This window comes from Pelodiscus sinensis, chromosome 5, assembly GCF_049634645.1.
Source record: "Pelodiscus sinensis isolate JC-2024 chromosome 5, ASM4963464v1, whole genome shotgun sequence".
In the NCBI taxonomy this organism is placed as follows: Eukaryota; Metazoa; Chordata; order Testudines; family Trionychidae; genus Pelodiscus; species Pelodiscus sinensis.
The window spans coordinates 32506811-32526282 of NC_134715.1; the positions used below are offsets into that span (position 1 = coordinate 32506811).

Consider the following 19472-nt stretch of genomic DNA (forward strand, 5'->3'; position numbering starts at 1 on the left):
TTCAATGATCATGGAAACTCTGAATTACAGTAGATAATTTAATACAGAAAGATTAAAAAAGCCATTGTAACCATTTATCTAGATACTGGAAAATTCTGCATTAGCATCCTTGTAAATAAAGATACAGTTTTAATAGTATCCTGAATTCAACAACACATTGAAGGGTGTAGCTGTATCTTAGAAATAAAATGTCATAACAGTTAGCCTACATTAAAAAGCAAAAAACAAAAAACAAAGCAGGAATTCAATTATGACCTTTGGTGGAAAGGAGAGACAGAAGACATTTATGAATGCCACAAAAATAAAATATTTTAATAGATATATAAATAAAAGGCTTAGAGTAAACTTTTCCCCTTCCAAAACATAAAGCTAGTCTAATTCTTTAAAAAAATTGAACAACAATATTCCAAGTGACTACTGAGTCAAATAATCACTCTGATACATTCAAACTGGAGGCAAATATATAAAAAATGATGCACCTGAATCATTCTTCTATTGCATCTTAGCAATGTTTACAGTAATTTGTGTTTTTACAGTACTATGCAGCTTTAGATATGTAAAATAAAACCTCCAATGATAGCACAAATAAAATCATATAAAACAAAAAGGTGGCTTGCATCACCCATTGTGAAAACTTTAATATAAGTGAAGTAATTGACTTATGTTTGTAAAATAAATTATGTTTTTATGTACTGTAGCAGAGTGACATTAAAGTGTATAAACATTACATTCATTTTCGTGGTGTGCTCAAATATATTTCCGCCTACCTCTATGGCAAATAATATAAGACATACGCTAACTGAGACAGATTTGTGCTTTCGTTTTTATTGGAAAGCAGTGGAACCTGGCACACACAAAAAAAATCTCCCATTTATGCAAGACAAACACAATTTAATTAAAAGCAGCTTTTAAAAAAAAGGAAATAGATGATTAAGGGTCAACCTTTTGCTGTGCCGAATTAAAAAAAAAAAAAGAAACATGGTGACTATAATCAAATATAACCTAAATTGACAGTCAGATTTTGGGTTTTACCTTTCTCAATAGATCATCTTTACCTGTTTGGGATTACCTATCAGTAATTTTTCCATACTATTATAGAAATGTCTATTTTGGACATGAAATCACCTCACCAAGTATCCTTCAAACAGAGAAACACTGAAAGCGAAAGTTATTTCCATTGCTATCTGGAATGTTGCTGTGATGGGACAATATCATTTGTGCTGGAGAAGAACATTTGCCACATAGGCATTTATACATTCTTCAGGTAGAGTATCATGATAACTGGCACTGGTATAACGGAGAACAAACCAGAAGGGGAGATTTTTCAGTCTATCATAGTGCAGAGCTGGCATTTCTATGCTGGTGGAATGTCATGAGCTCCTGAAAGTTGGAGCCAGTCTGACTTAGGTTTATGCAATGACACTAGTCGATCCTATCCACTAGCAAGGTGCAAACGGCAATTTAAGGGCTGTCCCTTTTTTTTATTTGTTTTTTTCTTGTTCTTTTTTTGTTTATTCTCTCCCTTCATTTTACCTGGCTTCTTTTTCTTCTCGTCCTCCTTAAACCATGGGCCCCAGACTCCTCCATTAAGTTTAGGATTACTTCTAGGGTCTTTAGCTGGGTATCGAACAGGAACTGCAGTCTTATTGAACTGTGAAAGTCTCCGCAACAACTGCTTCACTATCTCTGGATACTTACCAGAAAGGTCCACTCGCTCATATGGGTCGGCAGTTATGTTAAAAAGCCACACTGTTTTGCCAGCCGACCAAGAAACTCTTTCGTTATGCCAGCGATTGGGGCCAGCGTTGCTAAAAGACTGGGGGGGGACCCAGTCACTGTATCCAGGATTTCCTGTCAGTAGTTTCCAGTGGTTTACTCTAATTGCTGACTGAATTGCTGTGTTCCAGATCCCAAAGCCTGCTGCCCACGAGCCATTTTTGGCTTTGGTATAAATAGGGTCAATGTTGTGTAAAATGTCCACCCTTGGGGAACGTCTGCCTTCACTTATGGTCTCCCATATATCATAGCCATCCAATTGGATTTCCTCATCAATCTGCCCTTCGGCCAATGTGATCAAAGTGGGGAACCAGTCTGTGATGTGCACAAGCTCCTTACATACAGCCCCTTTGTTTTTCAAAAGGGGGCTATGGACAAATCCAACAGCACGGATTCCCCCCTCCCAATATGTCCCTTTGCTTCCTCTGAGAGGCCAGTTACTTCCTCCAGCCATTGGCTGCCCTCCATTATCCGAAGAGTAGATGAGAATGCTGTTGTCATAGTAACCATACCTCTTTAAAGCAAGGGTCACATTATTGATGGCTTCATCCAAACAGGCCAGCATGGCAGCATATCTCCGCCTGTTTATATTATTTATTGATCTGTAATGTTCAAAATACTTGCCTGGTGCTTGTAGTGGAGAGTGAACAGCTTGATAAGCAATATATAAAAATATAGGGGTCCTGGGATTATGAGAGGCTAAGATTTGTTGTACTTTTTGTGTGTACATCTGTGTGGAATATATGCCATTGTCATGATCCCAAGCTGCATTGTCATTCTCATAGAGGTCATAGCCACATATGCCAGGGCTGTCACATTTGTAGTGAGTGTAATAATCCCCACTGCCCAAGAGTGAGCCAAAAAAAGAATCAAATCCTCTCTGCGTCGGCATGCATTCTTTACGGTAAAACCCCAAATGCCATTTGCCAACCATGTGGGTGGAGTAGCCAACCTCCTTCAGCTTCTGAGGTAGAGTCACATTATCCAGAGGTAAACAGTTAGGCTGGGTGGGCCTTATGACAGAATGCTGAAGACCTGTGTGTATCTGGTATCTGAAAAAGACCAAAAAGGAGAAATACATATTAGAAGGGAGAGAAAATAAATGTATCTGGACATATAGAATCATAGAACACTAGAACTGGAAGGGACCTTGAGAGGTCATCAAGTCCAGTCCCCTGCCCTCATGGCAGGACCAAGCACCATCTAGGATCATCCCTGATAGATGTCTATCCAAACAGCTCTTAAATATCTCTAGTTATGGAGATTTCACAACCTCTATAGACATTTTTTTCCAGTGTTTAACCACCCTGACAGTCAGGAAGTTTTTTCCTAATGTCCAACCTAAACTTCCCTTGCTACAGTTTAAGCCCATTACTTCTCATCCTGTAATCAGAGGCCAAGAAGAACAATTTTTCTTATCCACAAACAAGAACACACATGCAATATATAGGAACAACAAATGTGTCTGTGGGGAAAAAAAAAGTCCTTGTTGGAAACATTTTAAAAGTGTAAATTTCAAAGAATAATGAGATCATGCCAAGACATTTGTTGAAACAGGAACATAGCAGGTGTTTTACTTTAGGAATATTTAAAGGTTAATAGTCAATCTTTTCAGTATACCCTACATACACTAGGACCTGTGAAAAACTGACAGTGTCTCTGTGCCATCTTGTGTATGAATCATTTCCTTAGTATTTGGCTGAGTTAAACTGCAAACTCTTGAAAGCACAGACCAGTTTTTTGGACAAGTGTCTGTAGAGCTGTGTGCAATTACTATATAAATAAAGAATACCTATAAACCCTCCAACATTAGCCTACTAAGATTATAGTGTCTTTTAGTTATGACCTGTGACCTTCACTTTCTAGCCTCTTATTTTTTAGTTGTCCCTCATATTTAGTTGAATCCTGGGTAGGGTTGCCAGGTGTCCGGTTTTCACCTGGCCTGTCCGTTATTCGGGTCCTCCGTCCGGTAAAAAAACCCAGAAAATACCAGACATGTGAAATGTCCAGTATTTCCTGTTTCCCTTGGATGGAAGCCCAGTGGGGACAATTTTCCCCTGCCATGTCTGGCGGGGGAGTGCAGGGCCATTTAAAGCCGCAGTGCCTTTTTTTTCCCCTCGACAACTTTGGTTTCCCCTCCCCCTCTTTTTTTTTGCTCTACAGAATTTTTTCCCGGGTATTTGTGTGTGTGTGTGGGGGTGGGAGAGTGGGGGGGGCAGAGAGGCAGAGGAAGGGAGGGTGTTCAGTACTTTTTGTTAAACCATTTGGCAACCCTAGTCCTGGGCCTTTGGCTGGGGGAGGGGCTTTTAAGAAAGGGACAGTCGCCTCCCAGAATTTCTGACTTCAGGTTGTCACAAAGCAAAAGTTAAGACATGGATTACTGCAGAAGGAAAATGGCACCAATTTTTCTGGGAAAAGTTTCTTAACATAAGTATTCTGCAATTTGTATTATTTGCATGACCCACAGGCTTCACTTAAGAATAAAACTACAAAGGCAATAAGTGACAGGCATTGATTGTTTGGGTCTGTGGAAGGTAAATTTATGAGCGGCTTTACTCATGGTGACTCTCTTGCAATCTGAGATAAAATTCTGTACATTTTATGATTTTCTATTGTAAGACTGGGTATATCTTGTGAATAAATTGCTTGAAATTAGTTCCATACGCAGAAAGAGGAGGACTATGCTAAATAGTCTGGAATTCATTATCATAATTACAGCATTTGTAACCAATTAAATACAAAACAAATGCTGACAAACTGTGATGCAGAATCTAATTTTACCCATTTCTGATACTTTGATCTTTTTAAATACAATTTACATAAAAGATAATCGTGTGATTTCTGCTGTTTCCAAAGTTCTAACGACCATCGCTCCAAAGTACCATCGCTCCCTCATCCCCAATCCAATGTCTAAGTTATAACTAGTTTTTATGTACCTAAATTTTGCAGAATAGACCAGTATTTATGCTCTTGCAGAGGAAGTAAATAAGCAGAATTTGTGTGTAAACTTCAGCTAAAAATGTGCCTATATGAAAGCAGATTGATTTTTATTTATTGTAAACTGCAATTAGAGCAACATTCATTGTATTGTTTTCTATTATTACTTCTTTACTAGCATGGAGGCTGCTCAGATATTTGCAGTAAAACCACTGTAATAATTCTTCCAGATGGCTGCAGATGCTTAATGTTATCTAACTTTTACTCTGACTTGTTTACTCATCTGTAATGGAAACTTTATTTAAAGGGACTGCACTGGAAAGATACTATAAGACTCTTGTTCTTACTCCATAGGTCCTCTGGCTGTTGGTGCTCTATAGGCTTTTTCACAGACTTTTCTTAAAAATACAGGCTCAAATCATAGTGTTGTCTTCACCTTGTTTTCTGATGTTACAAATTCCATCTTTACCTACGCTTATCAAATGTGATGGAAACTTCTAACCAAATTGGATGGAAACTTCTAAAAAAATTCTACTTCCCAAACCCTGAATGAGAAAATTAATTTCCCCTTTTTGTTCCAGACTGGACAAGTCCAATTCCATTTGCCGTGTTTTATACTATGCTTACCCCTTGCCACAAACTGGAGTAGATATTATGTTGTAAAAGTTCAGTTTCGGAATGTAAGGTGCTAGATCCTCAGCTGACAAATCAGCATAGCATCATCAAAATCAAAGTGAACTGAATTTGTTGAATTTCTAGACTTTTGAATGGACTGGTTTCCCAGTTTCAGTATTGCAATAAAGCTTGTTTGTCTGCAGGGATTTGCCTGGTTTTGTTTTGTTTTTGAAGGAAAAAGAGGAAAGACAGAAAATCCAAAGCTAGACTTGAAGTGGGATTCGGCATTAAATACAGCGATCACTACTGATGATTATGAATAAGACGACAAAGACAAGGACAAAGAGGATCCTAAATTAATGATGGACTATGCCATCAATGCAAATGACATTTGGCAAGGCCAATGAAGCTGAACTAATTTAAATCAGCTGAGAATCTGCTCCAATCTTTCCATGAATGCATTAGAATTTCACATATATCCCTAGAAAAAAACCCACAGCTGTTAAAAAGGGTTCAAAGAACATAAGAATGGCCACCCTGGCCCACGTAGCCCACTATCCTGTCTTTCAAGTGGTCAGTAACAGATGCCTCAAGGGGAATGAAGAACACAGTCATGTAAAGAGAAAAGTAACACTTCTCTAATAACTTTTTTTACATCACTCAGTCTTATACCTTCCCCCCCGTCATCTCTTTTCTAAGATGAATAGTCCCCAGTCTATAATCTCTCCATGTGGAAGCTATTGCATACCCTTAATCATTTTTGTTGCCCTTCTCTGTATGTTTCCCCAAATTCTATCTTTAAGATGGGAAGGCAAGAATTGCATGCATTATTCATGGTGTGGGGTTAGCAAAAAGTTTTAAAGTTATTTCATGCACTAGCCCTAAGATACATCCTTTTAACTTGAATATTTATACAATATTTCTAATTTTCAAAAGACATTGGATACCACAACATAAAGGTGAAATGGTATATATTGTTTCAGGACTCCAATATAGTGTGCATGAGTTACAGCTAACAGGTTTCAATTCCAAAATGCACTGAATTGAGTAATTCATTGATGTCAAGTACTTTGCTGACTCAGGCCCATAAGTAAGCAATTACATTTAGTACAAGAGACATTGTATCTATGGAAGTAACTGACCAAGTAGAACATGTGGCAGTTGTTCCAGAGAGAGAGTTGTTGAAATTATGAGATCCTATAGGAAATCAAGGAAATGTTATAGATCAGTATATGACCTTCTTGGAACATCAGAATTTCTTAGGATAAGATAAATTAAAGATGGAAAAAGCTTATTAGGTCATCTAATTTATTTTCCTGCCAGTTCAGGATTGTGGGTAATATATTCTGCCTATCTGCAATATTCTTCCTGTAGTTTTAAAGAGAGGCAGTATTAATCTTCATCAGTGCATAGAAAATGGCATTATAGTTTATACTAGCTGAACACACTAGTCCCTCTGGCTTTGGAATCTATGAATCATCCTGCATCAGCAAAGCCCTTTGTGCCATAGGACCATGGGGAATCATCGCTATTATGATAAGAAGGGCGTTTTTCTACCTCTCCCACATGTGGCTAGCAGCTTCAGCTTATGGCTAGATCTGCATTGGAGCCCTGGTGGAAAAGACTACAGGAAATTTGTGTTGCAAAAGCCACACACTTCCTGGCCAGTTTTTGGAGAACTGTTGTTTCCCTGTTTCTCATGGTTGGTGACTTTTCCACTTCTGGGAACCTCCATCAGAGTTTAAACAGACATAAGTCTACATGAATCTGGCTAGTATTTTGTCATTTCGGTCTTCTGGTTTAGAATTATATTATTTTGAAGTGATAATTCATGGAACACAAGCACAACACAACTGAATCTTGAAACCACAGGATAGTTTCACAGTAGAAAATGTAATTTAAAAAAAAAGGCAGCCTTCTGCAGGCAATCACTGTGTTTCCTCACATAGAACACTTTTGTGAAGACAGTACAACCCATGTCATACTATGTAGCTTCATTCATATTCCTTCAATGTTTATGTGGTCATGAATCTAATTGTAACAAAGTTATTTTTTAAATACAGTATGCGTGTAGAAAGAACAGTTGACCTTTATTAACTGTTTTATCACGTAGGTAGCCTCACTTTTTGGTCTCATTTGAAGTGCCTCAGATTTTCTGTTAGAGAAGATATAATCAATTCTCCCATTGCAATATTAGGATGCTATGTCCTAATTTTGGTCAAAACAGTATATTCATCATTTACTAAATTGAGACAATTCCGCTGGGATTTTCAAAGGGTCATAAGTAAGTTAAGGAAGTCAAATCCTACTGAAATTCACTGCAGTTTGGGGGCTTAACTCACTTAAAATATTTTGAATATCTCAGCCTTATATCACAGTGCTGCAATTTGATTAATTTCGCAATACTTAAAATATTCAATCTACTACTGTTAATACTTCTAATCTGAACATCCAGAACCCTCACAGACGTGAAATTCCAGTCTGTAACTCCAATTTTTGCTATAAAACAAAAAAAGAAAAGAAATTTTACTGACAGTCACTAATCTGTGGTATCTCAGATAACACTTACAGTTAGTTACTCCCTACCTCTGGAATGGCAACTAAGCCAAATTTTGCATTCTATTAGGGCAGTTTTGCTTCAATTGACTGATGAGCAGTTGCTCTAAAGCTGGAGAATCAAGCTATCAAATGATTTCCTTATGCTGCCTTTATGCTCTCAACTATGCAGTATCAAGCATGTGCTTCAAACCAAGTGGTATTTTGCCTTTGCTTCGCTCTTGGTGGAACTGTGACATTAGAGGCAAGAGAGTCCTTGAACAGCTCATTGGTGAGAGACAGTGCACTAGAAAATCTGTTTTTAAGGAATAATGGCCCTCTACAAAAGAGGACCCATACGAGACGGGACGCAGAAACCTTTATCTGCATTTTCTGGGGTGTATGTCTCTGGATGTAAAGGGAAATGCTTGTACAGGGAGATGAAATTATATTTCCTCATGTCAGTGAATTTTTTAAATCAGATTCACTATCTTACCATCCTTCCAAGAAATGCAGCAATATGACATATTTTCATATATTACTTCCCATTTTCAAACCACTGTTTATTCTACTAACCTTCTCCTTCACTGAGACAATTAGTTTATTTAAAATGGATTAAGTAAAAAGGTTAAAGGCAAATGTGTGGGTGTAAAACAGTGTGCTTGCGTATGTGGTTATTGTTTCCTTTGCACTGAGTTTATTGGGAATAGAACAAAAAATTCCCAACTTTATCACAAATATTTGTAAAGAAAAATGGATTGCAGAATCAAGGTACCATCTTTACTAAATCCCACACATATATATAAGACACGAAAACAAAAAAAGTGTGACTAAATAATTGCTTGCTTGCCACAGATCCAGCCCTTCCACCCAACTCCAAGCTCTAACTGAAAGCAGATCATTCTCTCCCTCTCTCCATGACAGAATCATGTCATATTCTGAAGAAAAAAAATGCATGTGGCTGTAATGTCACAATGAGACAGTCTTGTAAAAAGAATGTTGTCATATCCAATTCAGAAGAACTTCAGTTTACTTGTGTGCACATGTGAACTCATGTAACCGTATGTACAGACTTTTTTTTCAATTCAATATAATACTATTGAAAGTACAAATTTTGGAGTCTGGGATCCTGTTTCTCTAGGAAATAAGAAAAAAAAAAAACCAGTGACAGTCCTACCTTATTCACAGTGCATGAGGTTGTCACCACACGGCCATTCCAAGAAAAAGGCCATAGAAACACATTGAATATAGATGGGGAGGAATTCCCCGGCACAAAATCTGAGACAGTCAGATTCTGAGCACCAGTGTAGGGTGTGTTAGGGATTGGAACAGGAGAGGAATATTTGGGAGAGAGAGGGTCCTCTGAGTTACAGAAGAGCCCTTGCACAGCTCTGGATCAGTCCCCAAGTGAGAAGGTACAAACGTGCACCACCATAAGGGCTGCTTTCCCTTAGTTGTGTGTTCTGTGCCATGTCTCAGATACCATTCCAGGTGACAGAACTGTCAACATGCATTTCCATTCAGTCTTTCCTTCTCCACTGAGTCCTCAAGCAAAGAGACCAAATAATATTGATAGCTTCACTGATGCAGATTCCTGTCTTCCAGGAAGTTTAGAGACTAATAACTTGCTCTTTCTAAGCCACCAAAGACCCATCCAAACAGTTCACATCCAGTCCAATTTGGTAGTGACAAAAGTAATTATGATCACTTAACCTATGCTCTGTTATCTCACATCATTAATAATACCCCAAGCCAACCATTCCTGCAGACAGAGTAAATGTCAACATGCTGAGAGCTATCAGTCAATGTCTATGTGAAATATTTTGGCTGGAGTAATGCAATAATCAGTTTTGACATCTGCATTTTTACACACCCCAAATAAAAATAATTACTGTGTACGTGTGAAATTTGTTCAGCCAAAATATCTCATGATTGAAATTTTGAAACTCAGATAAACACAAGTTTTTCTGAAGAATAATATATTCAACAAATGGCCTCATATGGAACATGAAAAGTATCTGTTTGCCTTTCACAAAGAAACATTTCAGATATGTAAAATAAAAGGAGCATCTATATCTGTTGATGTTTGAAATGCTCTTTGAACAATTATTTCCATATATTTTAATGAAAATAGGCACTTTGATCATGCAAAACCACTTCTGAATTAGTTTCCTCCATGTGCGTTATTTATATACACAGCACTTTAGATTCATACAGGCTCCTAATACTGTAGGAGGATCTTGTCTTAGCAATAAAGAATTGCTGGGGGATGGGGTAAGGAAGAGAATCCAAAAAGCAATAGACTATACACAGGAAAAATAATACTGTAACCTACTAATGTAAAACACAATATGAATCAGTTTATCACAGCAATATCTGAAAGTTGGGGTTATTGGGAAGGGATTAGTGGAAAGGTAAATAAAATACACACATATCTATGTCTAAATTCTGTAAAGATTACTACTCACCATTTTTTAATCATCCATGCAACAACTACATACAAGAGAGGAAGATTCAGTCTCTTTTTGATATTTATAGATACTATTACCTTGATATACCTATGCTTAAGACTTCCCGGTAAAGGTAGGAATTACAGAAAAAGGGGACCAGATTTTGTCATCTTAAATTACATAAAGTTAAGCATACTTCTTGATTTGCCCAATTGATTCCAGTGGGGTTACTTTAGAAATAAAATACTATTCAGCGAGATGAGGGCAGAACCAAGTTGTAAGTTAATTAAATGGCAGCTCTTTCCTAGCTCAGAATTTCTTTGTGTAGGAATACTCATCGACATGTTATTCTGTGCAGTTTCATCTTTATTTTTTCCACTGTTCTGCATAATTAAGTGTTGTATACAATAGTATTCTTGTGATAGGATGTAAAATATCAACATTTTAATATAGACCTTTTAAAATGATAATATTTCATTTTCCCCAAAAGTATTGTAAAGCATTTCAAACACAGAAAATGTGCTGATTAATACTGCTGGCCTGATAATAATTAATTAACTATGTAATAATTTTTATTTCAAAGCTGGAAAGAAAAGTGAGAGTATTAAGCAGAAAATAAAAGCTATGCAATCTGTGTGATGAAATGTCTACTAACAACCCCCTTTTTAATTTTAATCACTTACTGCATTCTTGGCAGCATAATAAAGAAAGTTGACTTTTTATTGTGCTGTTACAACAGGTACCCTGAGATTGGTGTATGCCAGGAATAGGTACATGCAACCCCAAACCTTCTGATAGAACTGAACTGTTTCCAAGAAAAGCTACAGCCCAATAGTTTGAACAATAGCTTTAACTGGATGAAACCAAAATGGGATTTTAACTTTTAAATAGCACACAATTTGGTGTGCTGTTGGTATATTGTCATAGGTGTCAATGTGTGATAGGCAGGAAAGATAACTAAGTTTATAAGACTATGAGACTGGCAATCCAAGTTTTATTCCTGTTTCTGTTACATATTTTTTCCACAACCTGTATCATGACTGGAGATGAGCATCTAACACTTTTAAGACCATCTGAAAAATGTCAGTCCCAGTCTATTAGCACTTCATATATTTCATTTGTTAAGTAGGGACAATACTTCTTTCTTCACAGCAGAAATTAGAGCTGAAGGGTCTTAATATTTACATGAATGCTTTTATTTTTGAATTGGTGATGTGATATCAATTCGTTAATGGCTGCAAAATAAGTTTCCTGTTTTTATGTACTACATGAAAAAAAATCCAACAGCAACAAATTCTGTCACATATTGCTGACTACAGATCCTCTTCTGCATGCATCTGATGCACAGACTGTCCGTGGTTGTACAGGGTACCATGACCATCTGAGGTAACATGGATTATTTCTTCTCTCTCAGAATTGTGTTTTCTCTCCTAGGCCATTGAAATAGACCAGCTAATCTTCACTGTTCCTCCTTTGTAAGACATTCAGAACTGAGCTATGGAACTTCATTCAACTCCACTCTTATCTTTCCATTGGGTGGATACATCTTTGATCATTTTGGTCTGTCATTCAGCCCATCAGCTATTTCATTTGCAACTCTTGTCTTACAAATTTTTGCTCAAGAAAATGATTAGCGTTGCTGGACATGAGCTTAAATAAAAGGCTAAAACAAAGAGCAATGAGTTAAGTTTAAAAAAAATGCAGTTTTCACTCTACTGAGAAGTGCCTGATTGAAAGCAGGAGAAACTAAAGTTCTTACTTTATTCATGGAACAGGTTCAACATGGAATTTAAACACCCTTATTACCATCATCTGAACTGGTGTCTATGCAAGTAGGTGTGCCTTTGTATCTCAAACAAAGAAATGAGTGGGTAGCTGAGTATACTCTATTTCATTACTGTTAGTCATTTGACAATTCTCAATTAACACATCAAACGTTACATGGAGTGTTAAGTGGCATGAAAAGGAAAAATCAAATTCACAGAATGTCATCATTCAATGCACAATGTTTTACTTATTTTAAGATGTTTTTGAAATTCATGCAGAATAATGAAAACATGGAGGCCTCTTCCCACATCTATGAATATTGTGGAACTATGTTCTCTTTAATCATTTCCATACATTTGCAGATTTTTCCATCCATTTGAGGAATAAAATTTTATGTGCACCAAGGAATGTACATGCATACCACCAGTAGAAACAAAAATTGCAGCTATGGGTGCTTTGCTATTCAGCAGGCAGCATTTAAATCTTTCCTACGTGGTCGCACAAGTGCCCAAATTCCAGGGAACACTGCTGTGGAATCAATATTTTTTACAAAAATTTTAAAAAAATCCATATTCTGGGATTGAGAGAGGTAATGTAGCTTTGATACATACAAACGTCTAGCTAGTAAGAAACAATCCCTGTCCTGACCAGTCTAGTCCAGTCCAAAGTTTGTCAAAGGGGATGAAGGGAAACAGGTTATATTTGAACCCTTAGTCACTGATGCCACTGTGACTTTAACTCAGATTAGATTTCAACATGAAACAGAGAGCCCGACATCTGTCCCTAAAGATAGATTTTGGAACCACATTTTCTAATTTAGGATCTGTTCCTTTCTCCTTTTGTATGCCCTGCGTGAGGCAGTAGCATTACCTGACCCAGAGACTGATTTAGTAGTAGGAACCGATGGAGAACCCTCAGGATACTAATACTTAGCAAATGTTTATTTTTAAAACTCTTAATAATAGTAAAACTGAGCTTGGTTCACAGTATAGTAATGAAAAATTCCATTACTTTTCTTCTCAAGGTTAGTGGGATGACAACACAAAGCCATGTCCACCTGGAACCACTGGAGAAGCTTCCACAGAATCCCAGTGTTTCAGAGTTGTCTCCTCTACTCTGGGAAGATCTGCTGGAATTCACATGGAGAGTACAATCTAAACCTGAGTATGGACAACATTAGGTTCTACTGTATTGTTGTCTATACCTATAATAATGACAGACTTACATGTAAATCATGATTATAAATTTTGTAACAAAAAAAGACTGCTTAAATTGTGACAGTCTGAAGACTCTTATGTCCAATACTAAACACATACAAAGTCATACAATGTCTATTTTCAATATTTGTATTAAAATTATACTCTTAAGAAGTTAGTGGCTGTTTTTGATCCCATACCAAAATACATCAAAATAACTGTACTGCAGGTTGTGGAGTTACATTGGCATAAAATGAGACTGGAATCAGTTTCTCAAAAAGTCTTGGTGATAAATTTTCAATGCAATGAACACAAATAAATCCATTACAAACTAATCCTACGTGCTATTTTTTGTTTCACTTAATTGTATTATATGGCAGTTCTTAATGGTTATTTTCCACTACCTAAAAGCATTTGCGTGGCTGAGCGATGCTAGTACTTAACATGCTCCGATAGCTGATGACAAGACAGATGGCCTTTTGAAAATACAGACTGCTGCACTGCACATTAAAGTAAGGGAATGCATTACTCAGGAAAAAAAACTTCAATGAAACAGTAATGTTCAAGTAATAGATGGGATTTTTGGTAGATTTACCATAAGCTCAGGTTTTTCCAGACATTACCTCTTTTTTGATCTTCCACTCTCTGGTCCAAGCAGATTTTTCAAGTAAAAGACAATCCTTCAGGATTTTTGCAGAGTGGATGTTGCACCTCAGAAAGATCTCTGTGTGCCAACTGGTTCCTTCTCTGCAACCACAGCTGCTAGATCCTGCCCACCCATTGTGTCCTCAGGCATGGGAAAGGCCTACAGGAAGGTGCAGACTGCCTCTCTCCTCCAAGAATGAAGTCAGAGGTGCCTCCTCCAACACCTCTCAGATACTTCTTCCAGTACACAGACATACACACTCCTCCAGCACCCTCAGTAGTCCCTCACATGCCCCAGAGCTCCCCTTCCTTGGGAATCTGAAATATCATAAACCTAGTTTATGAACTTGATTCAAAACCGTAAAAGAAAGGCTCCTATTCACTAGTTTTGGGTCAAATCTCATACTTCTGATCTTCTCTTTCCATATTCTCAGAAGCTCCGGAGGATGTTGTTTCATGCCCCAATTTTTTCCCTCAGACGTGCATGTCAATCTTGTTGGGGTATACCTCATTTATCAGATGTTAACTATTCACTGTCTGTTATGTGTTACAGAAAATTTTTCAAAATACATGGACTGGTGGTCACTAAAAAAATTGTGTATGTGGTACCAAATTCCAAACACAGTATTGCTAACTTCCAAAGTTAAACAACTCAAAGTCAGTCCCTAGCATTTCAGAAGATTGCCTTAAAAATCATTAGTTTTTTTAAAAAAACAAAATAATGGAGATTTCTCTCTCTTTCTCTCTCTCTTGCTATCTGTGGATGGAACCTGTAGGATTCATGTTTTCATGTTCTCTCTGCTACTATGAGGGTTAGAAACTATTTTTTAAATGAAAGCAGAGATCCTTAGATAGTAACAGAAGCTAAATGAATCACAATAAGTATTCTAGTAAAATGCTGGTTTAATTATAAGAATCTGAGGCTTATAATTTATAAAGCATTTCCAGTCTGTGCTTAAATCCTGTTAAAGTCAAAGATAAACACATGCTGCGTTACTTTCTGATGATGCACCTCTGCTTCTGAACATAGTAAGAGCTCTGGGCCTGATTTTTAAAGGTACTTAGCTGTCTAATGATACAAACAGGTCCCTGGTGGGATTTTTTAAGTGCCCAGGTACCTAACTCATTGATTTAAATGGGAGTTGGGATTTTTAAAAATACCTACTAGTTTCCCATCTGCATCTTCAGGTACCTGAATACTTTTAAAAATCTGGCTCTGAAGATTCTTTTTATCAGCCCTTAAAGTCAGGTTAAGATGTGTTCATGTGGAGAAGCACTAACTTCGATGTCCTCAGGGCAACACACGGCAAAAGAAATCATTATACACCCTCCTCCTTGTACCTTGCATACGTAGGGAATGGAAAGCGAAGGTATGGGGAGGAAAGTGACAGATCTACCAGTTCACATTGCTTGTGCTCCTCATTCACACAATGGTTGCTATACAGGGGTGTCAACATTATTCCCTCTATGCCACCTTCCCTGTCCTGGCCCATTCACAACCTGTTCTAAAGTTTAAGATAAAACAGGTACAACTTAAAAAGAAAGAGCAGGATATCTATTAGCCAGGTGCCTTGTCCTCTGTTTACTTGAACAATTTATTCAAGAGCTATTCTGAGTTCTACAGTTCAGATTACAAAGCAGGTTGAGAGATTTTTCCTATCTCTATTATTAAGTACATCAGTTTTCTAGTGACTGGAGCAAAATGGGCATCCTGGTTCCCATTCCCAGCACTGCCACAAACTTGCTAGGGCACCTTGGTCACATCACATTGGGCCTGATTTTCAGAATTTCTGAGTCCTGGCAGCTCCCACTGACTTCAGTTGCAGTTGTGGTTGTTCAAAATTTCTGAAAACTAAGCCTGTAATCTCAGTTCCTTAACTCCCCTCCCCCATTATGGGGATAATAATAGCTTTATCACAGGGATGTTGTGAGGTTTATTTAATGTTTGTGTAATCTCTTAAGATCTCTGGGTGAAAGAATCCAGAACTGCAAGTGCAAGGTACTGTATAATGATTATTCATCTGTAATGACTGAGGAACATATTTTACAACAGCTTGCTATGTCAATATTTTTATTTAGTGAATGAATATCTTTATTTTTATACATTGATGAAGACTTATTTCTCATAAAATGTTAATGATTGTTAAGAAACCCTTACCATGTTCTAATATTTGTACTGTATGTTCATGTTGGCTACAATGAGCCATCTGTATTTTTTTCAGATTAAAGTTTCTTTCATCTCAGTTTAACTAATCATTGAAAATTTGTCTTAAGACCATTTGTTTTAAAACAACATTAAAAGTTATTGCATCTCCTTGAGTGATTTGACAATGGTACTCCACCCAAAAAGCAATAAATCATGCATTTAAAATTGCAGAAACAGAAGGCAGAAAACATAAACCCATGAAATGTCAAGAAAGTAACATCTAAATGTTGTCCTCATGTAATCCACAAGGATTCATATAGCAGGGCAAAAGGATGAAGCTGTAAAATTTTAATTGAGCATGCTATAAAAGTAAATGCAGAAAAGATCATCGGTGGGAGGGATTGGGTAAAGGGTCCCCACGACCTTACTCGCTGCAACTAGAAGCTGTGTTTGTTCCTACCAACCGATGCATTGTGGATGTCTCTGTGTGTGGGGAAACAACGAGGCCTCTGACAATCGTAAGGGTCTTAGAGATGGAACTGTGTGTGATTTATAGAAATAAGTACATGTATATCCCTATTCTTAAAATTAAGTATCTTGTGTATTGTCCTAGGTGTAGATGTTATATTATTGTCTGTGCTAACTATCCTGTGTATTGAAATAGATCTGTGTAACCTTGCACTGCCTTCTTTTACTACTCTGTACATAATAAAGTTAACAAGAGTCTATCTGAGGAGTTTTTATGGCTCCTCTCGTAAGCCGAACCACATGACAAACATCACAGCAAATCTTTATACCAATAGGTGGCCCTCTATACGAAATAGGTGAGATTCAAAAAGGGCAGTTAGGTTCAATTTTCAATTAGCGCCTAAACACTTTTCGTGGCTTTACAAATCTTCCCCAGTTTGGAACAAATTGATAAACAGCAGTAAGTCACCAGAGCCTGTTGGTATGCACCCAAGAGTTCTGAAGGAACTCAGATATGAAATTGCAGAACTATTAACTGAGTTATGTAATTTATCACTTACATAGCTTCCATACCAGATGACAGGCAGACAGCTAATGTGTCACCAATTTTTTAACAAGTATTTCAGATGTCATACTGACACATAAGGGGTTGGAAAGCCTAACTGCAATATCAGCCAAACTGGTTGAAACTGCAGTAGTGAACAGAATTATTAGACACACAGGTAAAGATGATTTACTGGGAAGAGTCTCCCCGGCAAGGAAAATCATGCCTCGCCAATCTTTTAGAATTTTTTGAGGGGGGGGGGTCAGCATACATGTGGGCAAGGGTGATCCAATGGTTATAGTGTACTTGGACTTTCAGAGAGTCTTTGACAAAGCCCCTCACCAAAGGCTCTTAAGCAAACTAAGCAGTTGTGGAATAAGAGGAAAGGTTCTCTTATGGATTAGTAGCTGGTTAAAAGACAGGAAAGAAATAATAGGCATAAATGGTCAGTATTTAAAATGGAGAGAGTTAAGTAGCAAGGATGTGTACTGTGACCAGTGTTGTTCAACATCTTCATGCATGATCCGGAAAAAAAAATGTAAACAGTGAAGAGGCAAAATTTGTAGGTGATACAAAATTATTCCAGAGCGTGAAGTTCAAAGTAGAAGGTGAAGAGTTACAAAGAGATTTCACAAAACAAGGTAACTGCGAGCCACAAAATGGCAGATGAAATTCAATGTTGAAAAATGCAAAGTAAAGCATATTGGAAACATAATCCCAGATATCCATGCAAAATAATGGGGCCTAAATTAGCTGTTACCACTGAAAAAAGATCTTGGAGTCTCTGAAAAATATCTGCTCAATATGCAGCAATAATCAAAAAAGCTAATATTAAGTTCCTTTATGAAAGAAATAATAAGATAATAAATAACATAATGCCACTTTATGAATCCATGAAGCACCCACACCTTGAATACCACATGCTATTCTGGTTGATTCATCTTAGAAAAGATATATTCAAATTGGAAAAAGGTACAAAGAAGGGAAATGAAAATTATTAAGGGCAGGGAATTGCTGCCGTATGAGGAGAGATTTGAAAAAACCTGGGACTCTTCCTCTTAAAAAGAAAGAGACAAAAAGTGTGTGTGATAAGATCACTGGTGACTGCTGGGTATGTAAAACCACTGCAGGACAATCCACTCTGCCTCTTCCCATTCTCACCCCGCTCCCATTCCACCTCTTACCCTAAACTCCCTGCACCTAGTGGAAGCAAAGCAACCCATCCCCACTCTGCTTTGCTCCTCCAGCTCCCAGTCACATTGCTTAGGGGAGTGGCCTTGGGGGAAGAAGTGGAACTTTCCCCACACTAAACGGTGGTGTGAAGCAGAGCAATGCAACTGAGAGCTGCTTCCCACTGCTGCTGGTGAGAGCAGAGACTAGCCAAGCACCCTACTAGTCCACCAAGTTGCCCTGACCCCCAAAGCCCGGGGCCCGGGCAGTTGTCCCAAACCATCCTATGAACAGGATGGCACCTGGCTGGTGACCCTTTGCCCCTCCCCCAAAAGTGTTTGAGGTTGGCATGTGACCCTTTGTGCCCCTCCCACATGTCATCCCTTCCTAAGATGGAGCAAGTGAGTAAGGAATAAGGAACTGTTATTAAAAAGAGAGAAATTTCTTCACACAAATTTACAGTTCTGCATTAAATCAACCACTTCCAAACTCCAGCCCAAAATAGCTATGTTGATACACTCAGTACATGCAGTACGAGCTAAGTATATGTCTTTGTCATCTATCCAAATAGCATCTGACAACAACAGACATGTACTTGTTCAAGAACCCATTAACCATGTTTCTCACACAAGTGGGCACGTACCATCAAATGAATACGTTTTCACAGTCTCATTCATATCACCGAGGCACCTTGGAAGTTTGCAAACTGTCTCTTCAATTTGTGAGCTTAGTTATCTTCACTGAACTGGCCTTTCACACCTGTCTCATTTGATCATCATTATAAAACTCGCTACACAATACTAACACACTCTTAATACATGCGTGCCAGATTCCTAAATATTTAAAGGTTCAAGTTTTCATCAGTAGAGTCCTAAAATTTTCACCACAGCCTTCATAGATTTTATTTGCTTAAAAAAATAAAACCTTTTAAAAAATGTGCTCAAACAAGCATATTTATAAGCCAAAAAGCCTAGCAGAAGCACAATGAGATACCACAAAAGATATCTGAGACTTTAACTCAAGCTTCTGATCAGCAAGAAACGAAGAGTGTCACAGAAACACTGCTCTCAGAATCTAAGGGTGTGTCTAGTCTACAGGGATTTTTCAAAAAAAGTGACCTTTTTTTTTGAAAAATCTTTACCTGAGTCTAGACTGCTGCCGTGTTCTGTCAACAGTAAATCGAAAGAACATGGCAGTTTTGTTGACTGTGGAAAACCTTGTTT

At 37.7% G+C, this 19472-nt stretch overlaps 1 protein-coding gene across 1 annotated transcript in view; it reads right to left on the minus strand.

Annotated features, from left to right (window-relative positions):
- Positions 1-283: 283 nt before the first annotated feature.
- ARSJ (arylsulfatase family member J) overlaps positions 284-19472 on the minus strand; it is a 40191-nt gene continuing 21002 nt past the window's right edge. The window contains exon 2 of the mRNA XM_006119238.4: positions 284-2828. Coding sequence (XP_006119300.2) covers positions 1433-2828 — 1396 coding nt within the window. The 3' untranslated portion in view covers positions 284-1432. The remainder of the gene's footprint in view (positions 2829-19472) is intronic.